Source organism: Nyctereutes procyonoides, unplaced genomic scaffold, assembly GCF_905146905.1.
Source record: "Nyctereutes procyonoides isolate TBG_1078 unplaced genomic scaffold, NYPRO_anot_genome, whole genome shotgun sequence".
Taxonomy (NCBI): Eukaryota; Metazoa; Chordata; class Mammalia; order Carnivora; family Canidae; genus Nyctereutes; species Nyctereutes procyonoides.
This window is the reverse complement of record NW_026575037.1, coordinates 26775001-26801824: the sequence shown is the minus strand read 5'-3', so window position 1 is coordinate 26801824 and position 26824 is coordinate 26775001. Positions and strand designations below refer to the sequence as shown.

Sequence of the window (26824 nt, the reverse complement as noted above, 5' to 3'; positions counted from 1 at the left end):
AAGCAGGCCCCAGGGCCCCAGGCGGAAGGCCGCGTTCCCACAGCCCGCTATTCGGGGAACGCGGCAGATGGACCTGCCCCAACTCCAGGGAAACATTTGGTTCCTTGTTTCACACCAACTCACTGGAGAAGGATGGTGAGGGGGGCCCGGGAAGAGACTAGCAGGAGAGGAGGGCAGGGAGGGGCCGGGGAGCGAGCCAGGGCGCCCAGCCCGACTTCCTGAGCTCCTTTCAGAGGCCTTGAGCGGCAGGTGACAAAATGCCACGGCTGGAGGGGACCCTCTGGAAGCCTGAGTCTGATCTCCCTGTTTTACTGAGGGGGAAACTGAGGCCCCTGGAGAATTCAGCATAGCACAGTGGAAAGGAACTATGGAGTCAGAGACGGGAACTCATCATTTAAAAGCTGTGTAATGAATAAAATCTGTAAAAAAAAAAAAAAGTGGGGGCCCCTGGGGGGGCTCAGCGGTCGAGCATCTGCCTCTGACTCAGGGCGTGACCCCAGGGTCCTGGGATCGAGTCCCGCGTCGGGCTCCCTGCATGGAACCTGCTTCCCCCCTGCCTGTGTCTCTGCCTCTCTCTCTCTCTCTGTGTCTCTCAGGAATAAATAAATAAATAAAGTCTTTTTAAAAATTTTTTAAAAGAAAAAATAAATAAATACAAGCTGTGTCGTGATTCGATGAAGGCTCCTAAATTTCTCTGAGCTTCACGTCTCCCCTTTGTGAAACGGGGACCCTGCCTTCACCCCGCGTTCTTGTGAGAGACGCGTGGGGCAATGCTCTCGGTAGAGACCGCAAAGATCGGCTTCGGCTCTCGGGGCCACACGGGAGTCCGGAGCGGAGCTAGGAGCAGGACACAGCCGTGCCGGCTGCCGGCCCAGTGAGGGGCCGCGCGTTCCTCACCCCGGCGCGGAGACTCAAAGACGAGACAAGCCCGTGATGCACCATAAGGGTGGGGAAGGGACGTCAGAAGGGATCTTCTCATGGCCAGAGCACGGGAATGTATCACCACGGGTTCCATTCTGGGAGTTTATTTGAGTGTGTGCCTGGGATGGATTAAAGGCTGGGAGGGAACCAAATGTCATCCCAATGACCCGTTCAGCCCGCGGATGCTGGGATCCAACTGGCCAGACGCATGGCTGCTTGTACCAACCCCCGACCCTCGCCCCCAAAAGAAACAAATATTCATTCATTCAGCAAACACTGAGCATGTGATCCGCCGGGAGAAACAGGTTTTCTAATTAGCCTTGTGTCGTGAAAAAACAGCTTCGGAGATATTAAGTGAATTAAAGGTCACACAACCAGCAAGTGGCAGAGCGGGACTCAGTGTCACCTCATGTGTTTACCCTGTGCTGTCTGCACCTCCCGATGGAGAGAAAGGGGTAAGGCTGGGCCGCAGGCTGATGTCCCCCGTGGTGGACAGGGACAGAGGGCTTGGGACAAGGTTGGGCTGGCCCCTTCCTGAGGAAAGAAGTAGCCCTCGGAGGCCGTCTTGAGACCACATTCCTGGAGCCGCCGAGCTCTCTCTGGGTGCCGCCCCGCCCTGGGCAGGAATCTGTCTACATGGGTCCCTTAACTGGGCCCCTCCCTGCAACATCCTCAACCCCCGGGAGCTCGACCTGGGCCGCCACACTCATGTCCCCGTCCTGAGTCCAGAGGGACAGGCAGAGAAGGAAATTCAGAGCCTGAGGACGCAGACACAGTCCCCGGCTAATGGGAGCCCTCGGGGAGCCCCTCACTTGTTAGGGAAGATGCACCCCTCTCCCCAGCGAGCTCCCAGGATGACAGAGTGATGGAAAACGATGATGACGACGACGACGACGGCACTACTGCTGCTCTCAGGGAGTTCCCAGTCTGACGGAGGAGACAAGGACAGAGGCCGATTCAATAATGATAACGGAGCCAAGTTTGTTGAGTAGATACTAAATACGAACCCATTTAATCTATACAACAGTTCCACAAAACAGGTCCTACTTTTTACCCTTTTAAAGAATTAAAGGTCACACAGCTCGAAAGTGACAATGCCAGGATTGAAAGCCAGGCAGTCTGGCTCAAGGGTCTTTCAAGTAAAACACCAAGAAAAAGCAAGCCGCTGAGCAGTGCTGGGCAGGCTGGGAAACGTTGATAACCGTGGATTCCAGGTGCCGGGCGCCCGTGGGTCTGGCCTTAGAAGGCTGTCTAAGGGGCATGGTGCCTTGGGTCTTGCTTGGAACTGAGGGCCCAGGGACAAGGTTCCAGAAAGGCCTGAAGCAGAGAGCAGGATGGAGGAGCCAGGATGGGGCCAAGAGAAGAGGAAGCCCTGGAGGAGGGAGACCGGGAGCACCCGCAGACGGCCAGCGGGCCCGCCATGGAGAGAGCTGGCCACGGGCAGAGGAGCCCCAGAGCGGAGGGAGATCTGGGCGGAGAGCACAGGAGACATCCAGCCTGAAGCCTTCCGAGGGAATGTTCTGCAGCACCAAGCCGGGGGGAGCCTGGGCAGGGGCGCTGGGGAGTAGGCCAGGAGCCCAGCCACGCTCTCCCCAACCCCAGGCCCAGCAGGGCTCTCTTCGGCCGCGGAATAACTGGTCACGAGCTGGGCTTTGGCCCGAGCCGGCTCCAAGCTCCTGGTCCTGGCGTTACGACTTCCCAGCTGCCTACCCTCTCCGGGCTCTGCATCCTCATCTGCAAAATGGTGATAACAGTGATTATCGTGTGGGGGTTACTGTGAGGATTCAGTGGGATACAGTTTATCTAGCACTTGGCACAGGGCTTGGCAGAAAGGGCTCGATAGGTAATGGTCCAGGGGTTATTTAAAAGTTTAATTTCCAGGGATCCCTGGGTGGCGCAGCGGTTTGGCGCCTGCCTTTGGCCCAGGGCGCGATCCTGGAGACCCGGGATCGAATCCCACGTCGGGCTCCCGGTGCATGGAGCCTGCTTCTCTCTCTGCCTGTGTCTCTGCCTCTCTCTCTCTCTCTCTCTCTGTATGACTATCGTAAATAAAAAAAATAAAAAATAAAAAAAAAATAAAAGTTTAATTTCCAAACATTGGGGGATTTTCTAGAAATTTCTGTCATTGGCTTCCAGTGTAATGCCACTGTAGCCAGAGCACATGCTCTTTGTTATCAGTATTTTTAATCTATTGAGACTTTCAGCGGCTCAGCACATGGTCTGCCTCACTCGGGGCTCCGCGTGCTGCTTATTGCTGCAAACGTCAGCTGGAAAATCGATAGAATGAGCAAAGTCTTCTGTTTCCATATTGATTTTCCCTACTTGTTCTCTGAATTACTGACGGAGGATTGTCGAAATCTCTAACTAGGGCACCTGGGTGGCTCAGCCCGTTAACCATCCAGCTCTTGATTTCCGCTCAGCTCTTGATCTCAGGGTTGTGAGTTTTGGCCTCACATTGGGCTCCGTGCTGGGCATGGAGTCTGCTTAAAAAACAAAAATTTCTTAAAAACTGAAATCTCTAACTAAAATTTTGGATTTATCTGGTTTTCCTTTCAGTTTTGTCATTTTTTTCCTTCATCTATTTTGAAGGTCTATTATTCGGTGCATAGATATTCAAAAATTAATGTCTTCTTGATGAATTGATCCCTTTATCATTATGTGGGGTGTCTCTTTATCCCGAGTTATATTTCTTGTTCTGAAATCTACTTTTTCTTATGATACTAATACAGCCACTCCACACTTCTTTTCTTTTTTGTTAAGATATTTAATTTTAAGTAATCTCTACATCCAACATGGGGCTCAAACTCACAACCCTGAGATCAAGAGTCACACACTCCACTGGCTGAGCCAGCCAGGCGCTCCAACATTTCTTGTGATTACTGTCTGCATGGGATGTATTTTTCCATCATTTTACTCTCAACCTAACTTAATTCATTTCCTGAACTTAATAGCCTATAGTTGGATATCGCTGTTTATCCAGTCATACTACTTACATGTAATGCAGTTATAATTGGGAGTAAATCTACCATCTTGCAAACTGCTTTCAATTTGTCCCATCAGTTGTCTGTTCTTTTGTCTCCTTTCCTGTCTTCTTCTAGATTAACTATTTTTCAATATTCCCATTTATCTCTAGTATTGACTTATTAGCTGTAGGTCTATATTTTATTTTTTAGAAGTTCCTCTAGTGTTAACAATATGCATCTTTGACTTCTCAGTCTACCCTCAAATAATTTAAACTACTCCACATATAATGTAGAAACCTTATAACGGTATAATTCTACTTCCCACCTCCCATTCTTTGTGCTGTTGTTCTCGTACATTCTACTCTTATATACCCTATGATACATGGTCACTATTTTTGCCTTAAATAGGCAACTATCATTTAAAGAAGTTTTTATTTTTTTTTATTTTTTTTTATTTACTTATGATAGTCACAGAGAGAGAGAGGCAGAGACACAGGCAGAGGGAGAAGCAGGCTCCATGCACCAGGAGCTCAATGTGGGATTCGATCCCGGGTCCCCAGGATCGTGCCCCAGGCCAAAGGCAGGCGCCAAACCGCTGCGCCACCCAGGGATCCCAAAGAAGTTTTTAAATGAGGGGGTGGAGTGGAATCCTTTTCGTACCCGCATGTTCAGCACCCCTGATGCCCTTCGTTCCTTTATGGAGATTCAAGTTTCCATCCTGTATCATTTTCCTTCACCTAAAGTACTTCCTTTAACATTTATTATAGTGACTCTTTCCTGGTGATAAATTCTGCCAGCTGTTCTCTGTCTGAAAAAGTGTTTACTTCACTTTCATTCTTGAAAGATATTTTTATTAGGTATAGAAGACTTGGTTTATAGTTTTTCTTTTAGCACTTTAAAGATGCTACTCTTTTTTTTAAAGATTTTATTCATTTGGCACAGAGAGAGAGAGAGAGCGCACACGAGAGAGAGACCGCGCGAGAGAGCATGAGCAGAGGGAGGGGCAGAGGCAGAGGGAAAAGCAGACCCTCTGAGCAGGGAGCCCAATGCAAGACTCGAGCCCAGGACCCTGGGATCATGACCTGAGCCGAAGGCAGACGCTTACCCGACGGAGCCCCCAGGCACCCCTAAAGATGCTGTTCTATTGTCTCCTGGACTTCATAGTATCTGATGATAAATCAGTATTTTTTTTTTTTTAGCTTGATTCTCTTTTTCTCTGTCTGCTTCTAAAATTTTCTCTTTACCACTGGTTTTTGGAAATTTGATCATGATGTGTCTTGGTGTGGTTTTCCTTGTTTATACTTTTAAGGATAAATGATTTGGATCTATGAGTTTATAGTTTTCATCAAATTTGGAAAATTTATGACCATTATTTCTTCCAACATTTTTTCTGCCCCATTTCTCGGACTTTAATTACATGTATGTAAATCCACTTAATATTGTCCCATGAGTCAATGAAACTTTTTTATATATTATTTTCTCTATGTTTCATTTTGAATATTTCTATTGCTGTGTATTCAGATTTGGTGAAATTTTTTTTGGCAATGTCTAATTTGCTATTAACATGTAATATACTGAATATTCGTGTTCCCCTCCCCAAATTCATATTTGAAGCCCTTGCCTCCAATGTGATGGTATTTGGAGATGAGGCCTTGGAGAGGTAATTAGGGCATGAAGGTGAGAGCCTTGTCTGATGGAATTAGTGACCCTTTTAAGAAGACACACCAAAAAAAAAAAAAAAAGAAGAAGAAGAAGACACACCAGAGAGCTTGCTATCTCTGTACACGCGCACTGAAGAAAGGCTGTGTGAGTACACAACAAGAAGGCAGCCGTTTGCAAACCAGGAAGAGAGCTCTCACCAGGACCCAACCTGTTGGCACCCTGATCTCAGACTTCCAGCCTCCAGAACTGTGAGAAAATAAATTTCTGCTGTTTAAGACATCCTGTCTGTAGTATTTTGTTGTGGCAACAAAAGCAGACTAATACATAATCCTATTCAATGAAATTGTAATTCCTTTTTGTATCTTCTAATGCTTTCTTCATTATGTTCATGTTTTCCTTTAAATCCTTAAACATATTGAGCATATTTATAATAGCTCTTTCAATGGCCCTGCCTTCTGATTCTATCTTCTCTATCATTTAATCACTTGAGAGAGAGAAAGAGAGAGAGAGAGGAGAGGAGAGAGAGAGAACACATGTGCACACAGGGGAGGGGCAGAGAAAGATAATCTTCAACCAGACCCCGGTTGAGCGAGGAGACCAACCCGGGGCTCGATCTCACAAAATCTGAGATCATGACCTGAGCCAAAATCAAGAGTCAGACATTCAACTGACTGAGCCACCCAGGCGCCCCTCTATCTTCCCTACCGTTTCTGAATCCATTTCAATAGACTGATTTTTCTCCGTTTGTGGGTCACAGTGAAATAAAGTCTTTAGAGAAGACGAGAGTAATGGGGGCAATAGCACAGGGAGAGTTCCCAAGTTCCTACAGTTAACAGGTGGCAAAACTACTTGCTGTTGGCAGGGAAGACATTATTCATCACTCCCATCTAAAAGATAGAAAAATAAAGCCCAGGACAAGGAAGAGATTTGCCTGAAACCACACATCTTGGGACTTGGCGGAAGAGATCCTAACCCTATGCCCAACCACCCGACTTTCTATCCCAGGAGGCTCCCTTTGTATCAGTCTAGAGCCTGGGCCACTCCTGTAGAAACGTAGGAAAAGCTGGATGTCTGAGTTCCGAGAGGGGAATGCAGGGAGGGTCTTCCAGCACATTCTGGGAAAGGGTGGCTGCTGGGAGAGGTATTGGGGAGGAGAAGACAGAGCCAGGAGAAAAGCAAAGGCATCTCCACCCAGGCAGCAGCTGCTCCCAAATATGTCACAACTTGTCAAAGAGGCAGAAATAGAAGCTGTCCATGGAGTGGAGGGGGGTGGGGCAGCTTCTGAACCCACAGGGAGGGCCGAAGGCTTCTGAACCCACATGGAGGGCAGGATGGGGGGTGCTAGAGGGTAGGGGCTAGGAGGGGGGTAAGTCTGAGGGCAAGTGTGACAAATACATGCCAGGTAGTTCTAGAGGCTGAAATGAGTCCAGAGGACCATGTGGTCACCTTTCAGTGAGATGAAGTCTGGGAGCAGCCGTGGATATGGGAAAGGGACAGACAGATTCCAGGAAACCTGCCCTTTCTAATCCTACAAGTCCATTCTTTAGGACCGGGCCTGGTCCAAAAACAACTCTCCGAACAGTCCTACTCTGACCCTATGAGCACTTCCTCCAGACCCACATGCTGAGTCAGAAAAGGAATGTTACCCTCAAAGGGCCATTTGGATCATTCAGATCAGCATCGTGATTTGCAAACAGGGAAACTGAGACCCAGAGGGGAGACACGACAGCCACATGCTCCGACTCCTCATCCAGGGTTCCTTCTTCCACTTGCCCTTAACTTCCTCACAGTATTTGTTTTAATCCAGAGCTGAGGAGATCCCTGGGTGGCGCAGCGGTTTGGCGCCTGCCTTTGGCCCAGGGCGTGATCCTGGAGACCCAGGATCGAATCCCACATCGGGCTCCCGGTGCATGGAGCCTGCTTCTCTCTCTCTCTCTCTCTCTCTCTCTCTCTCTGACTATCATAAATAAATAAATTAAAAAAAAAATCCAGAGCTGAGGGCGCAGCTCACACAGGAATATGGATTACTCATAACAAATCTTCACCCATATTTCCAAAGGCCCCCGGGTTCACACGGCCACACACTGCTGAAACCTGGTCTGGTTATTTTTAAACCGAGCTCCGAGCTTTGCGTCCACCAATCACCTCCCCGTGACCCCCACCCCCTGGGGACCCACTCCCTTCCGCCTCCAGGCCCACACCTTCCCCCACCCCAAAGCCAGAGATTCTTGATGAATGAGCCTGGCTCTGAGCTCCAGATTCCAGGCAGGGACGGATTTCCCAGTGGTTATCTGATGCTCCGTCCTCAGTGGAAACAATGTGCGGCCTCCGGAGGCCTAGGGCCCCTGCACCTCACCTCTCAGCTGGGGCTCCCATCTGCCTCGAGACCTCTCCTCCTGTCTCAAACCCCTAGACTTCCTCATCTCCATGGCCCAGTGACTCTCACCCTCTCTCCTGTCTTCATCTCTCCACATCTCCATGACTCTCCGCTCGAAGCCTAGAGCACCTCCAGTCCGCCCCCAGCCTCCCACCTGGAAAGCACGTGCTCGCATGAAGCATGTTCCTCACGTGTCAGCCTCACGCAGGGAGAGGAGACACCTGGATTCAGCCCCAAGGCCTAAAGTCAGGCAGTGCAAGAGCCAACCGCCTTCACACCTCTGACACCAGTGCTCCGTGCCCCTGGGGCAAATCGCATGCTCGGACTCTGGGCCGCAGTCTCCCGGTGTGTAGAGGGAAGGTGGACCAGTAACCCTTGGGCTGCCCCCCAGCTCTGACATCCTCCGGTCCTGTGATGGGCCCTCACCCTGCTGCCAGGCTACTGCTCCCCAAATCCTCAAATAAGCTGATTTGTTCGCCACATGCACATGCGTCTAGGTCCTTGACACGTGCACACATTGCTGCCACCTAAGCCCCACCTAGTTCTCATCTACAACACCCAGAGACCCAGGCTAAGAAAACAAAAGGTGGGGCCTGTGTGGAGAACCCAGAGGCCCCCACCCTTTCCAGACTCTTCTTTTTGCTTCTCCATTGCCAGACACTTGAAACTCCAGATGGGCAAACTTGCTTTGATGTTGACCAAGTGACGTGGTGGCCCCGGTCAGCCCACCTGTGAGGTGGCAGGGACGGGAAGAGACCAGGAGTCAGGGAGGAGGGCTCGGTGTGTAGCCGAGGTGGAAGGAAGGGCAGGCTGGGCAGTGAAGGGGGTTTGGGGCATTTTGAAACCCAAGGACCGCCATGCAAATGAGCTCAGCCCAGCATGCAAATGGACCGAATGGAGTGGAGACGGACCAGCGTGCTCTGGAGCACAACCGGGCAAGGGCCTCCTCTGGAGGGAGCAGGACGGCTGGGGGAGGCTCCTGGTCGGGCAGGGGCCCCGTGTGCCCAAGCCGGCAGGGGTGGGGATTAGGGCCCGACGCCCCGCTGTCAGGTTAGAGCTGATGGATCACCGCTGGTGGCGGAGCACAAAGGCTGTTCTGTGCTTGGCACCAATGTGTTCCCATCCATCAGAGGGCAGCCTGCGTGGGGCGGACGACTGTGCAGGGGAGGGAGGCCAAAGCCCTAGGCACGCTGCGCCGCGCTTCAGCCAGGAAAGAGGAACACGGCGGGTGGAGGAGCAAGCCCCCCACGAGGGCGTCGAGGTCAGGGATGCCCTCCCCCCTGGGAGGCTCCATGCCCCACAGCTGCGCCCGGACGCGGGCCTCGGGCCACTCGCTCGGACAGAGATACACAAACACATGGACGGACGGGGATTCCGTGAAACCCAGACACGTGAGATGGCCCCAGCCTCCCAGCCCTGCCCTCAGCTTTCGTTCGAAGCGAACGTTACACACGCACGAGGCCACACTCACAGCCCGGCCTGACGGCAGGAGGACTGGACCCAATCCCGGGGACTGGCACGGAGGGGCTCCTGGGAAACTGGGTCCACCCGGGGAAGGGGGAGGCCGACAAATGCTTCCTCTGGGTTACGTCTGGGTTTCGGTAGGGTGCCCTCGCCTTACCGCGATGACAGTGAGCGTCCTCCCATCACGCTCGCTGCTCGCCCCGCCACCCCCCTGCCAGCTGACGTGCACCCTCCTGGCGGCGCCCAGCCGCCCGCTGACCGGGCTGCTCCGACCCTCGCCCCGGGCTGAGGGCACCGAGCTCTCTGCGCAGCGTCAAGCCCCCCGGAGCCCGGTGGCCCACCCCCACCTTCACAAACCCATCCGGACCCCGGGCCGTCCAAACCCTCTCCCCGAGCCCCCGCCCCTCGGCTCCTGCCCCCGAAATCCCACCTGCTGTCCAGTCCGGCTGCCCGCTCCTCTGCAAGCCTCCGCCTCCACAGAGACCCCGACTTCGGCGGTTATGACTTTCTCTAGACTGAAGCGCCCGGTTGGCGAGCCCACCCGTTTGTCATCGATCCCGGCCCCCATGCTTCCTGCTGCGTTAAAACAGCTCCCTCTTACACTGCGATTCACCATCCGCGTGTCGGAGTCCACGCTCGCCAACTAGAGAGTAAAGATCCTAGAAATCAGAACAAACCCAGCTTCCCTGCTTCCTTTTTTAGAGGGTGCGAACGCACCGCCGAGGGGCAAGGCAGATTGCATCCCAGAAGCACGAAACGATGCAATGTGTCCGTTTCCATAGTAACTTCAACATCCCTTCTCCTCTCGGGGCTCATAGGGATGCAGTGTAAACTGAGGCAAGGTTTTTCTTTTTCCCTTGCTTGGTGGGATGCGTGTTAGAAACAGCAATCCTCCCTCAGCCCAGCTGGCCGAAGCGTGGTTGGAACCCAGAGCCCCCGAGCGGCCGCCCTGGGAAGGCCAAGAACCCAGTGAAGAACCCCCGCACCCTTCAACATGCATGGGGGTTTGCAATGCCCAGTGGCAACCCCGCCTCATCTCTGTTCCCTGTCCCAGACGGACGCCAGCCTTTTCCCGGCTCCTCACCATGGACCGTGAGCGGCGGGGAAGCCGGGTCCCTCGGGCTCCACTGGGTCCCGCCTCCCCCGGGGGGGTCATCTCTGAGTCCCCAGCGCCATTTCTCCTCCCCGTACTGTCCTTACCCCGGTTGGAACTTCTAGCCTCAATCTCAGATGTCAAGTGGAGGGGGGATCAGACTTAGTCCAAGGGTTTCTAGGGAAAAGAGTGGGACCAAAGAATGAAGAAGGGGGCACATTGCCGCCCCAAACCCAAAAGGCCGCCCTGTGCCAGAGGGACAGACGGGGAAGACAGGGTTCACTCGGTGGGGGGGGGGGCCTGTAAGTCCTGATGTTGCTCTGCCCCCCACCAGTCGCGTGGAACGGAAACCCCTAAGGTCCTCGCCCAAAGACCGGGGAGTCCTTCCTGCCTCCACTTCCGCCCTCGCCGGAGACCTGAGGTCGTCAGATGTCCAGGCCGCTTTGGAAACCCACTTGCGTCTGCGGGTTCCCTCTAATCCCTGGACACTGAGCCCCCCGAGCCCCGAATCTGAAGCCCTCTCCTGCTGCCGACTGCTGGGGCCTGGGCCAGGGCTGGGCCCGCTGACTCCTCGGGCCCCCTCCAACCGACCCCGTGCCCCTTGTGCCCTCCCCTTGCCCCCACCCCACTCCTCTGGGGCTGGCAGGGACGCGGCAGGCGGGCCGCCCAGCCCGGAGTAATTGAAAGGAGCAGATGAGAGGGGAGCGTGTGTCCTCCCCCACCTCCCCTGCCCCCGGGGGCCGCAGAGAAATGAAAACTAATCGAATTACAGCGACGGCCTCCCTCCCGGTGCACAGGAGCCGGCCGGGGCCGGGGCAGGCGGGCTGGCCGGGCGGGGGCTGGGGAGAGGGCAGGGGAATCACATCTAATCCACTGTAAACGTCTTGATGTGCAGCAACAGCTTAGGGGGGGCTCAGGTTTCTGCGGCATCGGCTATATTTATCTCTGGTTCCATGCCAGCGGGGAGGGTTTAAATGGCACCCAGCAGTTGGCGTGAGGGGCTGCAGGAGCTTGGGGGCCGGTGGCAGGAGCAGGTCCTTTCCGACCCCATGGAGCTCTATGAGACGTCCCCCTACTTCTACCAGGAGCCCCACTTCTATGACGGGGAGAGCTACCTGCCCGTCCACCTGCAGGCCTTCGAGCCGCCGGGCTACGAGCGGACTGAGCTCAGCCTGAGCCCCGAGGCCCGGGGGCCCCTCGAAGACAAGGGGCTGGGGACCCCCGAGCACTGCCTGGGCCAGTGCCTGCCGTGGGCGTGCAAGGTGTGTAAGAGGAAGTCGGTGTCGGTGGACCGGCGGCGCGCGGCCACGCTGAGGGAGAAGCGCAGGCTCAAGAAAGTGAACGAGGCCTTCGAGGCCCTGAAGAGGAGCACCCTGCTCAACCCCAACCAGCGGCTGCCCAAGGTGGAGATCCTGCGCAGCGCCATCCAGTACATCGAGCGCCTGCAGGCCCTGCTCAGCTCCCTCAACCAGGAGGAGCGGGACCTCCGCTACCGGGGCGGGGGCGGGCCCCAGCCGGGGGTGAGTGGCCGCCGGTCCCTCGCAGCTGCCCGGGGGGCGGGAGGCCGGTGCCCGCGCGGGGCCGGGGGGGGGGGGCTGCAGCAGGCGCCGGGGGGGGGCCTAGACACGGTGGGAGCTCCTCGGCAGAGCCGAGCTGCCCAGCTGACCCGTGTCCCTTTGTCCTTCGGGCCAAGCTGAGGGTGGCGGGGGGACGCGGAGGTGGGGGGAGGCGGCAGGAGGGAGGCCAGGGCGAGTCCAGAGCCGGCCTGGGTGGGGGCAAGGGTGAAGGGGGCGTGTGGCCCAGCGCCCCGCTCGCTGCAGCCGAGTCCCTCACCTCTGAGGCTTGGGAAAACCAGGGACCCCTTCGACTGGGTGGCCTGGGAGGACAGGGCCACGGCCGGAGACGGGGCTCAGGAAAGGCCCGGACGCAGGGGGCGTGTGGCCAGCGGGGGCACCGTCTCCAACGAGGCCCTGGGGCCCACCCCCCACCCCGCGGCGGCAACGGAGGGACGGAGGGACGGAGGGACGGAGGGACGCCTGCAGTGGCCACGCTCTGACCTCGGGCTTCGCGTCCTGCAGGTGCCCAGTGACTGCAGCTCCCACAGCGCCTCCTGCAGCCCCGAGTGGGGCAGCACCCTGGAGTTCGGCCCCAGCCCCGGGGGTGAGTGAGCCCCACACCCCTCAGCCCAGGCCTCTGCCTCACTTCCCTCCCCAGGCCTCTCCCTGCCGAGGCCGCCTCCCGAGGCCCAGGAGCCGGGGAGCTCCATGCCCGGCGGGCCCCGGGGTGCACAGGCGGCTCCACTCACACCAGCGGGGAGGTCACGAAGGGGGCGCGTGCTCAGCGGGCACACGGATACACACCCGCACCCACACCCCCTTCCCCCCACCTTGCCCGGGAAAGGCAGGGCCTGGGGAGCAGGAGCCCCGGCTCCCACCCAGCCGCCATCCCGGAGCGCCCGTGCCACTCCGAGGGCCCCGTCACCCCCGGGTAACACCCTCCCGTCTCCCCGCAGACCACTTGCTTGCCGCCGACCCCTCGGACGCCCACAACCTGCACTCTCTCACGTCCATCGTGGACAGCATCACGGTGGAAGACGTCTCTGCGGCCTTTCCGGATGAAGCCATGCCCAACTGAGGGCGCCCGTGAGAGTCCCCCCCCCCCCCCCCCCCCCCGCTGGCCGCAGACGCCTTCCTAAGCCGGGCTGTCCTGATGCCAGAGAGCCAGCCCGGGGCTGCCAAGCGCCAGTCTCCCCCCCCATCCATATAAAGCCAAGTCACCCCCCCCAGAGGGGTGGCCGCTCTCCCAGCTGACTCCTTACGGCAAGGAGCAGCCTGTCTCCAGGGAGATAAGCAGGGACCAGAGGGCCCCTCGTGTGCCCCGTGTGTGCCCCAGGTCAGGGGCCAGACTCAGGAGCTCCCCGTTGTTCTTGATGCTCCACCTCCCCCCTCGACAGAGACCGCGAGAGGCGAGCGAGTGGGTCCTGACCAGGACGAGCTGTGCGCCTCCCGCGCTTGTCCCTCCCGATGCCAGCGGCTGGGCTGGGCCTGCCCTGCACTGGGAGACAAGGGAGGGGGACGATCCTGCTCCCGGGTCCCGGGGGGGGGGCAAGCTTTGCAGTGAATCCTGGGAAACTTCCAGTGGTTTCATGTCTTGTGTTTGTGAAGCTGCCATCTGACCAAGGTCTCCTGTGTACGAGTTGCCAGGGACAGGCAGGGAGGGGGGCAGGGGTCTTGGGTGATTTCCTTTCTTAACTAAGCATCGTGTGGTTTTGACATTGTTTTGTAATTTTTTTTTTGCTAACTTATTTGGATTTCTTTTTTAAAAAATGAATAAAGACTGGGTGCTAGGAGAGCGTCCTGTGTTGATGTTGGGGGGGGGCGCCCGCCAGCCCGGCCGCTCCCCTCGGTGGTGTAGACACAGCCCCGGGGTGGGGGCCTCCCAGGGCCTGCACCTGGTGGGGCTCCGAGAGCAGCTGAGGCAGCACCTTGCTGGTCCCACCAGCCGCTGGGAGCCCGGCTCCTTATGAAGGCTGCTGGGTGTGGCCCACGGGGTGGGTGAAGGCCAGACCCACGGACGCCTCGAGACCTGGAGAAGGGCCCGGCCGGCACTGGGGGCCCCCCTGGTTCGTGGACACTAGACCGTAGACCGTGCACCGGGTGTGTGAGCTCCACCTTAAACCCCAGGGCCCGTTCCCTTCCATCCACGGGCACGCCCTGTGCCCAGCTCTCATCCCACAGCCAGCTCGAAGGGTGATGGATGGGAATTTGTGGGTCTCCCGTCCCTAACCCCTGCCTCTCCTCTGGCATGACGGTCCCAGGAGCCCTGCAGGGGGGAGGTGAATAGGTCGGTGTGACTGGGGTCAGACGCCGTCACTTCCGTGCAGGCCACCCAGCCTCTCCTCTCTGCACCCTGCCAGGCCCCTGCCCACGGCTGGAGGATGGACGTGGTCATGGGGGCAGGGGCAGGGCCCCAAAGGACAGTCAAAGGGAGGGAGGCTGGGCTTGTGTTCATGCACCGCTCCCTTCCAATGACTGGCCAAAGGGAGGAGGTGGGCGGGGGGGGGGGTGAGAAGACAAGCTGAGGCTGAAGGGACTGCGCACGTCTATGAAAGTCTTACTAACTCCAACTGCTTTAGGCTAAATTTGTCTGATTTATTGCAAATTATAAGTTTGAGAATCATTAAGGAGTCTGGGGATCCAGAGCGTGACATGGTCAGGCCCCCACTCAATTCTTCGGGGTCCCTGACGGCGGACGGGAACCAGTTTTACCTCCTGCCGGGCCCCCGAACCCGGGTCTCTGTGCGTCCATCAACCAGCCGGGCCCCGTACGTCCATCTGCCCCGTGGTGGGAGCTTCTCCTTGAGCTTGTGTCATTGGGTTTACAGTCCCTCGTGTTCTTGGAAGGACAGGAGGACACCCGCGTCCTGTGCACGACGGAGCCCCCTGGCTCGCTGCCCTCGGAGCCGAGCAGAGCCGCGAGCTGGTGCAGATCACATTCACCCCCCGATGGCCGCTGCCAACACTGCATGTGCCGCGGGCCCGGCTCCCCTCAAGCTCGCCTCCGCTGCCCTGGCATCTGCCCAGCTCCTGGGGGGATACGATCCCTCCACCTGCCGTGCCCTGGTTCTCACCGGGGGGCTCGGGGGAGCCCAGGACCCGCGTCCTCCTCTCCGCCACGCAGCTGATAGGCCCGGGAGCCTGGGCATGCTTCTCCTGTTGATGGTTCTTGTTGCGTCAAGTGGAAACGAGGGCTCATACTCCTCCTCGGTAAGCGCGGGCCGTCCTCAGCGCGGCCCTCAGGTCCACGGTCCCTGACCATTGGCGGGGGAGGTGGGGGGACGACTGTCTACCCATTTCTTCTTATTTCTCCTTTGGCCTTTAAGTCCGTAAGCCACAAAAATAAATAAATAAATAAATAAATAAATAAATAAATAAATAAATAAATAAATAGGGAGCCCTGGGTGGCGCAGCGGTTTGGCGCCTGCCTTTGGCCCAGGGCACGATCCTGGAGACCCGGGATCGAATCCCACCTGCTTCTCCCTCTGCCTGTGTCTCTGCCTCTCTCTCTCTCTCTCTGTGACTATCATAAAATAAAAAATAAATAAAAATTAAAATTAAAAAAAGTCTTTAAAAAATAAACAAATAAACAAATAAATAAATAAATAAATAAACTTATTAATTAATTGATTTTTTAAAAAGTCCATAAGCCGCCCACCAGAGCGACGAGTTGCTGGCACCTCACAGGTGTGACCGGCAAACTTGGCCACCCGGAAGCCTACCCTCATTCATTGTTTGCACAGAATAAATTGTCACCAACGCTCTGGCCCTTTCCTAAAATGAACGCTTTAGGCTTCACAATTAAATTACAGGTACTAAGACTCCAATTAATGAATAATGAGCGGTTGTTCTTCAGGGAAATTAGCTTCAATCCAGTCTCCAGGGGAAGCGCTGGCGATTAAGTCGAGCCGGGTTAACCCGGCGTTACCTGGTGCAGGACTTCAGGGAATCCGCTAGAACGAAAAGCGAGGAAGTCCTCGGCCGGGCGCGCCAGTGTCGCGTGTGAACCAGGCGCTCGTCCCGAGAGACGGCAGCGCACCTCCCGGGCCACTCATTGCTTCGGCTTCTATTCGTTGCTTGGGTTCCTTTTTTTTTTTTTTATAAATTATTTTTTATCAGACACAGACCTTTGCCTCTCGTTCTGCTCGGAACATCCCTAAGGGAGGCAAAGGGAAGCGATCTAGGAGAGAAACCTAGGATCTGTCTTTTCTACAAATGCGGACGGAGCTTGATGTTGGGGGTCTCCCCTCAAGTTCAGCGTCTCTACAACGACTCCCATTTGCACATAAGCTTATCCCTTCCCCATTCCCCGTCCCAGTGGATGGCAACACTGGGAAACGGTTTTCAATCCAAAAAAAAAGTTTTTGTGAATCCTTCTGTGTCCCGTCTTGTAGCTCATCACCGAGCCTGGTCACTTCCACCTTTGGTCACGGGGCAGGTGGGAGCCCCCCAGAGGCTTGGAGGCACTAGGCTGCACCTTCCCTCTCGGTGCCCTTCCAGGCTTGCAGGTGCCTGTGTGGCTGCCGCCGGCACCGGAGCCGGGGACCCCGCATCCTGTACCTCCAGTGTTGGGGGCAGTGGTCGCCTTGGAGAGGATACGGTGTGTTAAGCTGCCCTCCAGGAGGCCGCGGTTTAAGTGAGCAGAGGAAACCGAGTCCGAGGGTCACAGGAACCAAGTACCACAAGAGTGTGGGTTTGGGGGGGAGCTGGGGGCTCGCGCTCACTCGGGAGGGGAGCAGCCGCCCCCGCAGGCAGTCCTGGCGTCAGGGAGGACAAGCCTCGCAGTTGCAGCCGAAGACCTGGCTCTGGAACCTGCATGTCTCCAACCAGCCGTGTGCACTTGGCCTCACGACTCGTGTCCCGCAAGCTAAGGGGAGAACACGTCAAGGGCCACGAGCGTTGCCCGAGCCGACACGTCGAGCGCTTCAACCGTGCCCGGCGCCCAGTAGTTCCTGGTGACTTCTACTTTACGTAATAATAACCCTCGTGACACTCGTGAGATAAGGCTCATTCGTTTGCTCACTCACGTGTGTCCACCCGGGGACCTGGAGACCAACACGACAGACCCAAGGGGCTCCCTCACAAGCAGAAAGGGCACCCGGCACGGGAGGGTGCAGGTCCCAGGGAGCAGTCGCCGCTTATCTAATTCTGCGGGGAGGCTGGGCATGCCTCCCAGGTGATGCTCCAGATGGGTCTGGGAGGTTCGCGGCTGCAAAGGCAAGAGGTTCCCTTCTGCCTCCTGGGGATGGGGCTGGCCACCCCACTGAGCCCGGGGGACTGAGACGGGCGAGGGGCACCGGGGCCGAGTCTCGGGGGAGGAGGGCCTGTGTTCGCGGGCGCCGGGGCTGCTGCAGTGAGAGCAAGGGGCTATCTGAGCTGATGCCCAGGGAGCCTCGGGGAGGCCATGGGGTGGGCGGAGCTGGGCCAGGCCCCAGAAAGGCAGAGGGGAATACAGGAAGCCTGGCTTGGCTCCGGGGCTCCTCCTCCTTTTCCTTGACTCCCTTGGCACAAGCAACCCAAACACCAACCCTCCTCCATCCCCTGGTCCTGTAAGTAAACCGGCTGCTGTGCTCCTTCTGAACCCTAAACCCGGGTGTTTGCTTCCCAGAGGAGAGCAGCCCTTCCCACCGTGGAAGAGGCTGGACTCTAAAGTCAAAAAAAAAAAAAAAAAGAAAAAGAAAAAAAAAGGCCCAGAGCCGTGTGTAGGTTGTTTTAAACCCAGGTTGTTTATTGGTACGTACACAGCCACGCTCACACTCACACCCCACACCCCAGCCCTGGCGCGCGGAGCCAGTACAGTACTGAGAAGGGGACCGGCAGGACACAGGGGGCTGGCGATGGGGGTTCGGGTCACTGGCGAGTCTCCAAGTAAAAACTACACGGACTGTGGGGTGAGGGGCACACCAAGCTGCAGCCTCCCATCGCGGCACACACGGGTTCTCCCAACCGCCACCGCCCTGCGGCCCCTCCCAAGTCACCCTGAAAGGACCCAGGCACGTGGCCGACCATGACGGGGCCGGGGCCAAGGCCAAGCGTGCCGGAGAAGCCGGACTGGATCTCCCACTCGGCCATCAAGTGTCCCCTGCTGCAGCTAGGCAGCCCTGTGGCCCCACCCCCAGGGTCTCAGGAGCCTCACGTCCACCACCCGGGGAGGGGCCTTCTCTCTCCATCCACCACGTTCTCTGCTCAAGAATGAGCAGCTGCACTTGCAGCAGCCTGAGGGGCAGGGAGGGCGAGGACGGGGAGGGTAGCCCGCTCGGCCCCACCCCGGGGCCACCCCTCCTCTACTGAGAAGGAGCAGGGGGCTCCGCGCCCTGGCACTGCCCCGGCTCTGCGGGGCTCTGGCCCACCCTCCCACCTGCTAGCCAAGCCCCTGCTCGAACCCAAGTCGATCGGGTTGCACACCAGCTGCTCGGCCGCCTGGAGGACAGCGCGGCCCTGGCACCTCCCCGGAAGCAGGCTCCAGCCCCTTTCCTCTCCTCTCACTAGGGTGAAGCCCTGGGTCCCATCAGCTCCCCCCGAACCTGGGTCCCAAACACTTCCAGGCATTCTGGCAAGATGAGGAGGTGGGGAAGGAAGAGGGGTTTCTTGGGCGTGACGTTCCGAGCACGCTGGGACCTGGACCCCCAGCCCTGGACGCCACCGTGCTGCTGGGGAAAGCGATGAAAAGGACGGGAGTTGGGGGGGGTCTCAGGAATTTCTGGAGGAGGCAGTCCCTGCCCCCAAAGAGCCCTGAACGAGGGGTGGGTGATTTAGGGCCAGGCGGGAGAGCGACGGCCTGGAGCAACTGCGCTTCCTGGACCTGGGCTGGGGCTCGCTGAAGGGGACGCCTGGCCTCCTCCCGAGAGACCAGGGGAACAGAGCCTCAGGCCACCTCTCCCAGACCTGGTTCAAGGTCAACGTAGATTTTTAGGGGCTGGGTTACTAAAGGGGTGGGGCAGGGGCGGGAACCCAGGAGCAGAGTAGGCTCTGTGGGGTAGCTCCCTTGCCCCAGAGCCAAGCCCCCACGCAAGCCCCAGCCCCGCCCCAAGCGGCAGCTCCACCTGCGGGTCCCCTGCAGTCTAGGCCTGAGGTGGACACAGGCCACCGGCTCGCCCTCCAGCGGGCGGCACCTCTCACTGGGCGGGAGGCCTCACGGGTTCCCCATCCTTAACCTTGGCTCAGAACTCAGGGCCCCATTTCTCTCCGATTCGCCCCCAGGTCACGTTGGGGATGGATCCTGGGCATGCGCCTGGAGTCCCCGCTTAGCCTTCCTGCCCCAGCCTCACCGCCCTTCCGCAGCCCCTCCCAGCCGGGCCCCAGGGAGGTCCTGGAGCCAGGAGCTGCCCTGTGGACAGACGGGGAAGGCCGGGAGCGCCAGAACCGGGGGTTCCGCAGCTGGGACGTGCCTGGGACCCGAAGGCCCCAGAGCCTGAGCAAGGCAGCGCCTGGAGGGCCGTCCCCGGGCCTGCCACAGGTCCCGGTCTCCGGTGGGGTCGCAGTTCAGGCCAGGCTAGGCCCAGAGGGAGGGTGAGGTCACGCCCGCCCTGGGCCTCTGCGTCCTGCGCCTTCTGCAGAAATCCCCAGCAGGGACGAGCCGGACGCCAGCCACGGCCACGAGAGACTTACGGAGGGGGCACGGGGGTGGGAGGCCAAGGGGGTCCAGGGAGTTCTGAGATCCAGGGCCGCTGGAGTCACGGAGACTGGGGGCCGCGGCAGGACTGGAACGGCGGGAGGGCTGGGCCAGCTGGGCCTGGGGACCCCAGTGGGGACAGGCCACGACCGTGGCTAGTCCCGGAAGGCGGAGAGCATGTGACCGTAGAGATAGTGGGAGCGAGCTGAGAGAGAGAGAGAGAGAGAGAGAGAGGGGCATTGCGTGGTGAGCGGAGCCTCCTCCCGGGCGCAGGTGCACGTGCCCAGCTTGCAAGCAGGTGCCAGGCGGGGGCGGCGACAGCGAGCGGGGACGGGAGGGGGCAGGCTGCACGTGGGGGGGAGATTGCGGGGGAAGCAGCAGCGAGCAGGGGCCGGCGGGGGAGGGGGCGGCGGCGTGTGGCCCGGGCTGCCCACTTACCCCGCGCCTCGGGCACACCCCGCGGGGGCCGGGGCGGGAGGGGGGGTCAGCAGGAGTAGGTCCGGACCGTGGAGGCCTCCAGCCTGGGCGCCCCCGCCGTCCCGGCTGGGAGAACACAGAGCGGCGGTTAGTGGGCACACTCGGGGTCGGGGTGGGGGTGGGGGTGGCGTCAGGTGGGGGTCGGGTTGGTGTCGGGGTGGGGTCCGGGATGGGGTTGATGTCGGGGTAGGGGTCAAGGTTGGGGTGGGTATCGGGTCAGGGTCAGGTGGGGGTCGGGGTCGTGGTGGGGTTCGGGGTGGGGTTTGGGGTGGGGGTCGGGTTGGGGTCCGGGTTGGGGTCAGGTGGGGGTCGGGGTGGGGGCCGGGGTGGGGGTCAGGGTCAGGGTGGGGGTCAGGGTGGGGTGGGGGTCAAGGACGGGTGGGGTGGGCCCGCCCCCGCCCGCCCCCGCCCGCCGGCCCGGGGGCAGCGTTAGTGCAGCGGCACCCACAGGCCTCGAGGCCCATCACTCACCCTCTGGCGTGACCTTGGGAGGCGGCGCGGCAGGGGGCTGCAGGGGCCCCAGGGTGGCCACGCGGAAGGCGGCGGGGAGCGTCTCTGCCGAGGCGCCGAGCAGGCCGTGCGGCTCCCGGGGCCGGAAGCGCTTCCTCCAGGACGGTGCTCGGCGGAACACCTTGTCCTCGCCCTATGGGGACACGGGGGCTCAGTCCCCGCCCACGCCCCTGCAGGGTCTGTAGGATGAAGTCGTGGTCCAGGTGGGGGTCCCCGCCGCCCAGGGATGCCCCCTCCACTGCGGCTGCCCTGCTGCCCCGCGACCCCAGGCCCAGGCCCCGGGCGCCCGCCACTGTCTGACCAGCCAGCTCGGGTGAGTTAAGGGGCCGCTCTGAGCCTCCCCATGAAGTGGCTTTTCTCTACTGCTTCCCCCGCCCCTTCCCGGGCTGCCCGGCCTCAGAGGACCAGGTGAGAGCACCTGTGAGGGGTCAGGTGCGAGGCCGTGGGACCAGGCTCATCCAGAGGGAGAGGAGGTGGGCAGCCCTCTGCCGCCTGCCAGCGCCTCTAAACCATCTGCCAAAGGGCACCCAGAGCCCTGGCCTGCGGGATGGCCGTGTGCACGGCCCCCTCCCGCCCTGCAGAGCCCTATGCACAGCCCCTTCCCCCCCTTCTGCACGGCCACCTCCCCACCCTCTGCACGGCCCCCTCCCGCCCTGCATAGCCCTGTGCACGGCCCCCTCCCGCCCTGCAGAGCCCTATGCACAGCCCCCTTCCCCCCCTTCTGCACGGCCACCTCCCCACCCTCTGCACGGTCCCCTCCCGCCCTGCAGAGCCCTGTGCACGGCCCCCTCCCCACCCTGCAGAGCCCACTCCCACCCTGCTTGGCAGCCGTGCCTCATCTCCCCATGCCCCGACCCCAATGGAGACCCACCCGTGTTCTCAGAACCAGTGCAGAGAGCTGCCAGAGGCGCAAGGGCCCTGCAGCCCTGCCCAGCCCCGAGGCCAAAGGCCCCTATGACTCCTGGCACCAGGTCCGGCACGCACCGCACACCGTAGCATCGTGTTTTCCTGTGCTTAGGAGGTTATTTCCCTGAGCTCTCTCTCCACGTCCCTCCACCCCACTCCCTCAACTCTCGCTGACTTTCAAATTCTGTGCTCCACAGGACCGAGACGAGGATCTTTTTTGTTCCGACCGACATATCCCCAGCCCCTAAGGTAGTGCTTGGGGACACTGTAGGGCTCAATAAATGGCTGTTGAAGGAACGGATGGCAGCTGGTTTCCTCCGCAGGCTTCCCATCCATGAGTTCATCAGGAACTTTCCTCATCGTTTCTTTCGTTCCAGGATCCTGCCCTCAACCCAACCCAGACTGCTGTCCCTTCCTCTCTCCCTCCCTGCTCCCCCCCATTTCCACCTTCAGCCGACCCTATCACTTGTCCTCTTCTCCCTCAAGAGGGAGCCTACTGTGCAAGCCTCCGGGGCCTTGAAGCCGGAGAGGGGAAACTGAGAACCTAGGACTGAAAGAGGAAGCAGCTGGAGTCAGCTCACGGTTGCTGACGCTGCGCTAGACGGCCAGACAGGAAGCATCTCCCCGGAGCTCTGACCCGCACTGTGCCCGCCACCACCACCAAACCCCACCTCGTTCCCAGAACCTGGCCTTTCTGTGAGCTTCCTGCAAGAACCAGTCCTCTGCAGCCCGCACCTCGCTGCATCCCGGAAGTCCGCTGTGCTGTCGAGATGACATCATCGAGGACATCATCGCCTCAGTAACCCCACCCGAGGGCCGAAGCCTGAGAGGCTGGCTAGCCCTGCGTGCTCCGAGGGGACAGCAGGGTGTCAGGGAGAGAACAGGAACCAGAGGCGGTTCTGTTCCGTCCCTGCTCTGCTGCACATCAGCCTGTGGCACACGCAAGTCCCCTGTGGGCTTAGTCCCTCATCAGCCCGTCAGGTGGGATCATGACCTGGTCCACGTGACGCGTAAAGGACGTCGGCCACCGCTCTACCCCATGCCTGGGCCAATGCCTGGCCCTGAGTGGGCCTTCGAAGAATATTTTTGTAAGGATTGAAGGGATATGTAGCTTTCTAATTAGAAAGCACCACGCTAAGATCCATGGGAGTCATTTTTCTAAGCAGCATCAAGAAAACCAAGCTCCTAGGTGTGGGGGCGAGTGAGAGGAGGGTCCACATGGCAGGGGCACTGGGAAATCCAGATCTCTGAGACCGGGGGCAGCCGGTACGGCCACACTCATGCACGCACGTATATCGCACGCGTGTGTGAAGATCACAGTCCAAATTTCAAGGTACCTCTGAAGAAAACACCCCTCCACGAATTCTGTGTGTTCCCGCGTGTGTCTGGTCTGCTGAAGCAGAACGGCTGGTGCACGGAGGGGCACGTTAGCCCTGTTAAGCCCGGCTAAGAAAGACTAACAGGTCGGTAGCACTGACGGTGTCCCCCAAGCAGGCCCCAAAGTCCAAACAGCGGCGCTGGGCAGGGCAGGGTGTGCAGAAAGGGAAGCTACATAGACCACGGAGATCAGAAGAAACAGACCTGATTGAAGCTGGAGACGCTAAAAATAAATAATCCGGGCTCTTTTTTGACTTGTTTGGAGCCCAGGGGGCCGAGGCTGACCTGATACGCAAAGGTAGACGAGGCTGGTGATGGGAAAGTGAGAAGGGAGCGGAGGGAGGGAGCGGAGGGAGGAGGGCCAAGGAAAGGGCTGCATCCTCGGGGGACAGGCCCAGGGCCTCCCAGGTCCTCCTGGACACAGTCCAGCCTAAACTCAGGGAAAGGCCCCACGAAACCCAGGGGAAAGGCCGGTCTTTCGTTGACCAGGGGGTCAGGAGAGGAGAACCTTAACGTGGCTTGAAGCTAACCCAAGAGTACAACCAGGGAGGAAGCCGCGCGCTGCTCATACGTCTGAGCCGCATGCCCCGGCGCGAGCAGGCAGGCCGGTCACTGCAGGGCCTCGGCCGGACGCCACCCCACGAGCCAGCACGCTCCCACAGCACGGGCGTCCTGATAAGCAGGCTGGAGCCGTGCGGTGCCAAGAGCACTGAGACATGGGGGCGGAAATTAAGAAAAAGGCGTGATCTCAAAGCGGTGGCCTCTGTGGGGCACCCGTGACCCTGCGTGGCTAGGAGGGCGGCGGGGCACAGAGTTGGAAGACGCCAGACGCGTGACACACAGGAGCCTTTGGTTTTTGTGCGAGCAATTTCATGAGACGTCTCTAGGCCTATTGCCAGGCCTGCCCCTGCGCCTCCCCACCATCATCCCAATCCCCCCCAGCTTCCTCCCTTCGGCCACCAATCTTCGGCCCAAGGAAAGCACAGCTCAGGAATTTCAACCCAATGAACCACCCGTGCCCAAACCCCGAGGGCCCCTAACTCACAGCCAAGGACTCACATCATCCAGCTTCCGGTCTGTGCCCAAGGCCAACAGGTTGTTGAACTCTCTTTCCATCACCTGGCGTGCCTGGAGTCCACGGATGCAGAGACGGAGAGACGGGAGGGGTAGAGTTAGTGACCTCTCTGCCAGGCTGCTCCGGTTTCCTCGAGGCCCAAGGGCAGAGATGGGGCTTTCGGTGCATTTAACCCACGAGCCCCAATGCTGCTCCTTCAGGCAAACCTCAGTGTCCTCTTAGAAGTGGACCTGTCAGCCTTAGGACTCTTTCCTGTGGGGCCCATTAGAAAACTGTGACTTTGCACAAAGTCGGACCACAGAACACGTTTGCACAGGTCAGTTACGGGGGGAAAACCCTACATTCTGTGTATATGGGAAAAATCATGCGTCACTACCCTTCTGGAGGGTAAGTGAGCATGGAGACCATGGAAAATAAGGATTTAGTGTATTTAGATGAAAGAAACCTATTTCATAAGGCTCCACATCACAAATTTAAATCAGGAGGACTGCGCAGTCCTACGGCCTGTGGCCCCTGGGCGGACTCGTGCCTGCAGGCCTTGACCAAACCTTCCAGGAGCCTAAGTCAGCAGGAGATTTGGGAAACGTCAGAAACAACAAAGTTTTGGAAATGGCCACCAGATACTCTCAACCACTGTTGGTGAAGAACTCCACACTGGGTCGGCTCCCGCCGCCCCTAACAGCTGCGCTAAATGGACCAGGCAGGAAAACCGGAAGGTTCGCAAGCGCCGGAGGGGCCTCCTGCTGCTCTGTGGAGGCGCGGACACGTGTGGACAGGAGACCGACGCTGGAGAAGAACAAGCCCGTTTCTGGGTGGAAAACGTTAACCACGGAGCCTCGCAGGAACTGTCAGCATCGAGAAGGTGATTCTCATGAGTGATGCAAGAGGAGGAGCATCGTCCACTTCCAGGCATCCAGATGACACTGCTCCTCCGGTGACCGTCCCCCAAAGCTGTGGGGCGGGCGAGCACGTGAGGGGGAACTGGGGGATCTCGGCTCTGAATTGAGGATCTGTGTTCTCCACTCCGCCGGGTTGGGGGGGGCCCACCGGGCCCGTGTGCCGCCCCGCATCCCCAAAGTGCCAGCACGCCCCCAGGTTATGGGCCGACTCAGCCTACCCTCACGCAGGCCGAGACGCATCTGCTCTCGGAATAGCTTTTGTGGCTCTAGCAGCTGAATTTCAAGAGACCTGACAGCTGCAAACAGTCCAGACGAGGGTGGCTAAACCGATCAGGGCAGGAGGCGCGTCTATATGAGGAAAGCCTAAAGGAATTAGGACCACTCCGTCTGGAGCCCCAAAGGCCTGGGCCCCGCGCAACACAATCAGAGGCGGTGAAATGACAAGAGGCGAGGCCGGGTCAACCCCAATCAGTGCGGAGGAGGCCTGGACGGCGGGAGCCGGCACGACAGGAGGGGCTCCAGGCGACAGGTAGCACTTCCAGCATCCGCCACCCACAGGAAGTTCGAGAGGCCAAATGTGTAAATCGGCCCAAGGGAGCTCGGGTAGTCCTGGACGACGGCTCCGCAGTGATTATGAAATGGGATTCAAAGAGACGTCTCATCTTCTGAGCTGTGGCAGGGACACAAAGCCCTGGCCCAGGGAGGCTCTGGGCTGTGGCGTCTGGTGCAGTGAGCTCTCTCCACCCGCGGGGCCCAGAGGCCTGTCCTTCAGGCGGGGGACAGAGGAGACGGCGGGCTCTCGGGTCCCCTTGGGCCCCAGGGCTAGTCCTCCTCTAAGAGCAGTCAGGTCAGAAAAGCAGAGCGAGGAAAGGTAGCCGCAGGGGTCAAAGGCGAAGGTGGGGTTTGGAGAGGGTGAGGGTGCCCACAGCGGCGTGGTCTGGGTGCCTGCGTGCCATGTGTGAAGGATGCTTGCTCCCTAGGCGGCTTGGGGATTCGAGGACATCGTGTCCCCCTGACACAGGCTCTAGCACAGTCCCCCCAACAAATCCCTAGCCTGTGTGTGGGAGCGGGAGGGGGAGAGGGTGGGAGAGTGGGGCGTGGGGGCAGGACAGGGCTGCTCACCTGGGTGTTCTGCGTGGGGATCTGCAGGACCAGGGCCAGCGTGTTGTGGTCGAAGTTCTCATCCAGGGCCAGCAGGGCTCCGTGCACGCCGCTCTCCTGCAGGTTTCCCGCGTAATCCCGGAGCCCAATGGACTGTACCCAGTGCACCACCTGGTCGTTGGTCCAGACGAGCACGTCTGCAGGGCACGGCAAGCAAGGGGCAGGAAGAGGCAACGGGTTTGGCCTGCAGAAGCGGGGCTCCCTGTGCCCAGTGCTCCAGTCCACCCACCTCCCGTGTCCTCTCCGTCCTCCCCGGTGCCCGGGCTCCTGAAGAAGCAACCCCAGCACCCTCCACCCCTGCCAGCCTCCAGGACTCCAGGCCAGGCGGCTCCCGGCTCCCCCCGGAGCCCCTGCGGGGGCCACCTCCTGCCCCTAGGCTGGCACCGTCCCCTTCTTTCTCCACCTCTGAAGAGTCTTCTCAGACTTGTCTCTTTCCTGCTCGGTGCCGCCCACATCACCAAGCTGCACGACCACCTTCCCACACCCGTCCACAGGACCGGCCTGGGGGTTCACTGCGCTGGTCCAGCCGGTGGCCACTGGGGGGCGGGGGGGGGCGTGCAGCTGACTGAGCAGGGACTGTTTCTTCTCCACCAGATGGCAACACCCTTCGGGCACAGACCATGTCCCCCCAGGTCTGGAGCTTCCCTGAGACACGGAATGCCTCCCCCGCCCGCCACTCACCCGGGGCAGGGGACGGTGAGGCAGGGGCCTGCCCCCCAAGGCTGCCCCCACGCCGCGCTGGACAAGCTTACCCTTGATCTCGTGCTGGCT

General features: G+C 59.2%; 2 protein-coding genes across 11 annotated transcripts in view; one reads left to right on the top strand and one right to left on the bottom strand.

The window, feature by feature from the left end:
- The first annotated feature begins 11496 nt into the window (after positions 1-11496).
- Positions 11497-13139, top strand: MYOG (myogenin). The gene is made up of 3 exons (XM_055319346.1): positions 11497-12000; positions 12559-12640; positions 12993-13139. Exons 1-3 carry the CDS (start codon positions 11530-11532, stop codon positions 13112-13114), a joined length of 675 nt encoding a protein of 224 aa, XP_055175321.1. The 5' UTR covers positions 11497-11529; the 3' UTR covers positions 13115-13139.
- A 4600-nt stretch (positions 13140-17739) lies between these two features.
- The window catches only part of PPFIA4 (PTPRF interacting protein alpha 4), a 45400-nt gene continuing 36315 nt past the window's right edge, over positions 17740-26824 (bottom strand). For 3 of the 10 annotated variants that reach the window (XM_055319144.1, XM_055319145.1, XM_055319147.1), the window contains 5 exons: positions 26806-26824; positions 26015-26190; positions 23978-24046; positions 20597-20768; positions 17740-19853 (listed from right to left, as the gene is read on the bottom strand). The exon at positions 26806-26824 is cut by the window's right edge and continues 79 nt beyond it. In XM_055319144.1, the coding sequence (XP_055175119.1) occupies positions 19804-19853; positions 20597-20768; positions 23978-24046; positions 26015-26190; positions 26806-26824 (486 nt within the window). In that variant the 3' untranslated portion in view covers positions 17740-19803. The other 7 variants (XM_055319140.1, XM_055319141.1, XR_008663609.1 and 4 more) reach the window with 6 other exon arrangements.

Excerpts from the sequence above, each read along its gene's own strand:
- MYOG (XM_055319346.1), top strand. The coding sequence starts at position 11,530 with ATGGAGCTCTATGAGACGTCCCCCTACTTCTACCAGGAGCCCCACTTC. Across the intron at positions 12,001-12,558 it reads GGGGCGGGCCCCAGCCGGGG|GTGCCCAGTGACTGCAGCTC; the intron begins GTGAGTGGCCGC and ends CGCGTCCTGCAG. Across the intron at positions 12,641-12,992 it reads GTTCGGCCCCAGCCCCGGGG|ACCACTTGCTTGCCGCCGAC; the intron begins GTGAGTGAGCCC and ends GTCTCCCCGCAG.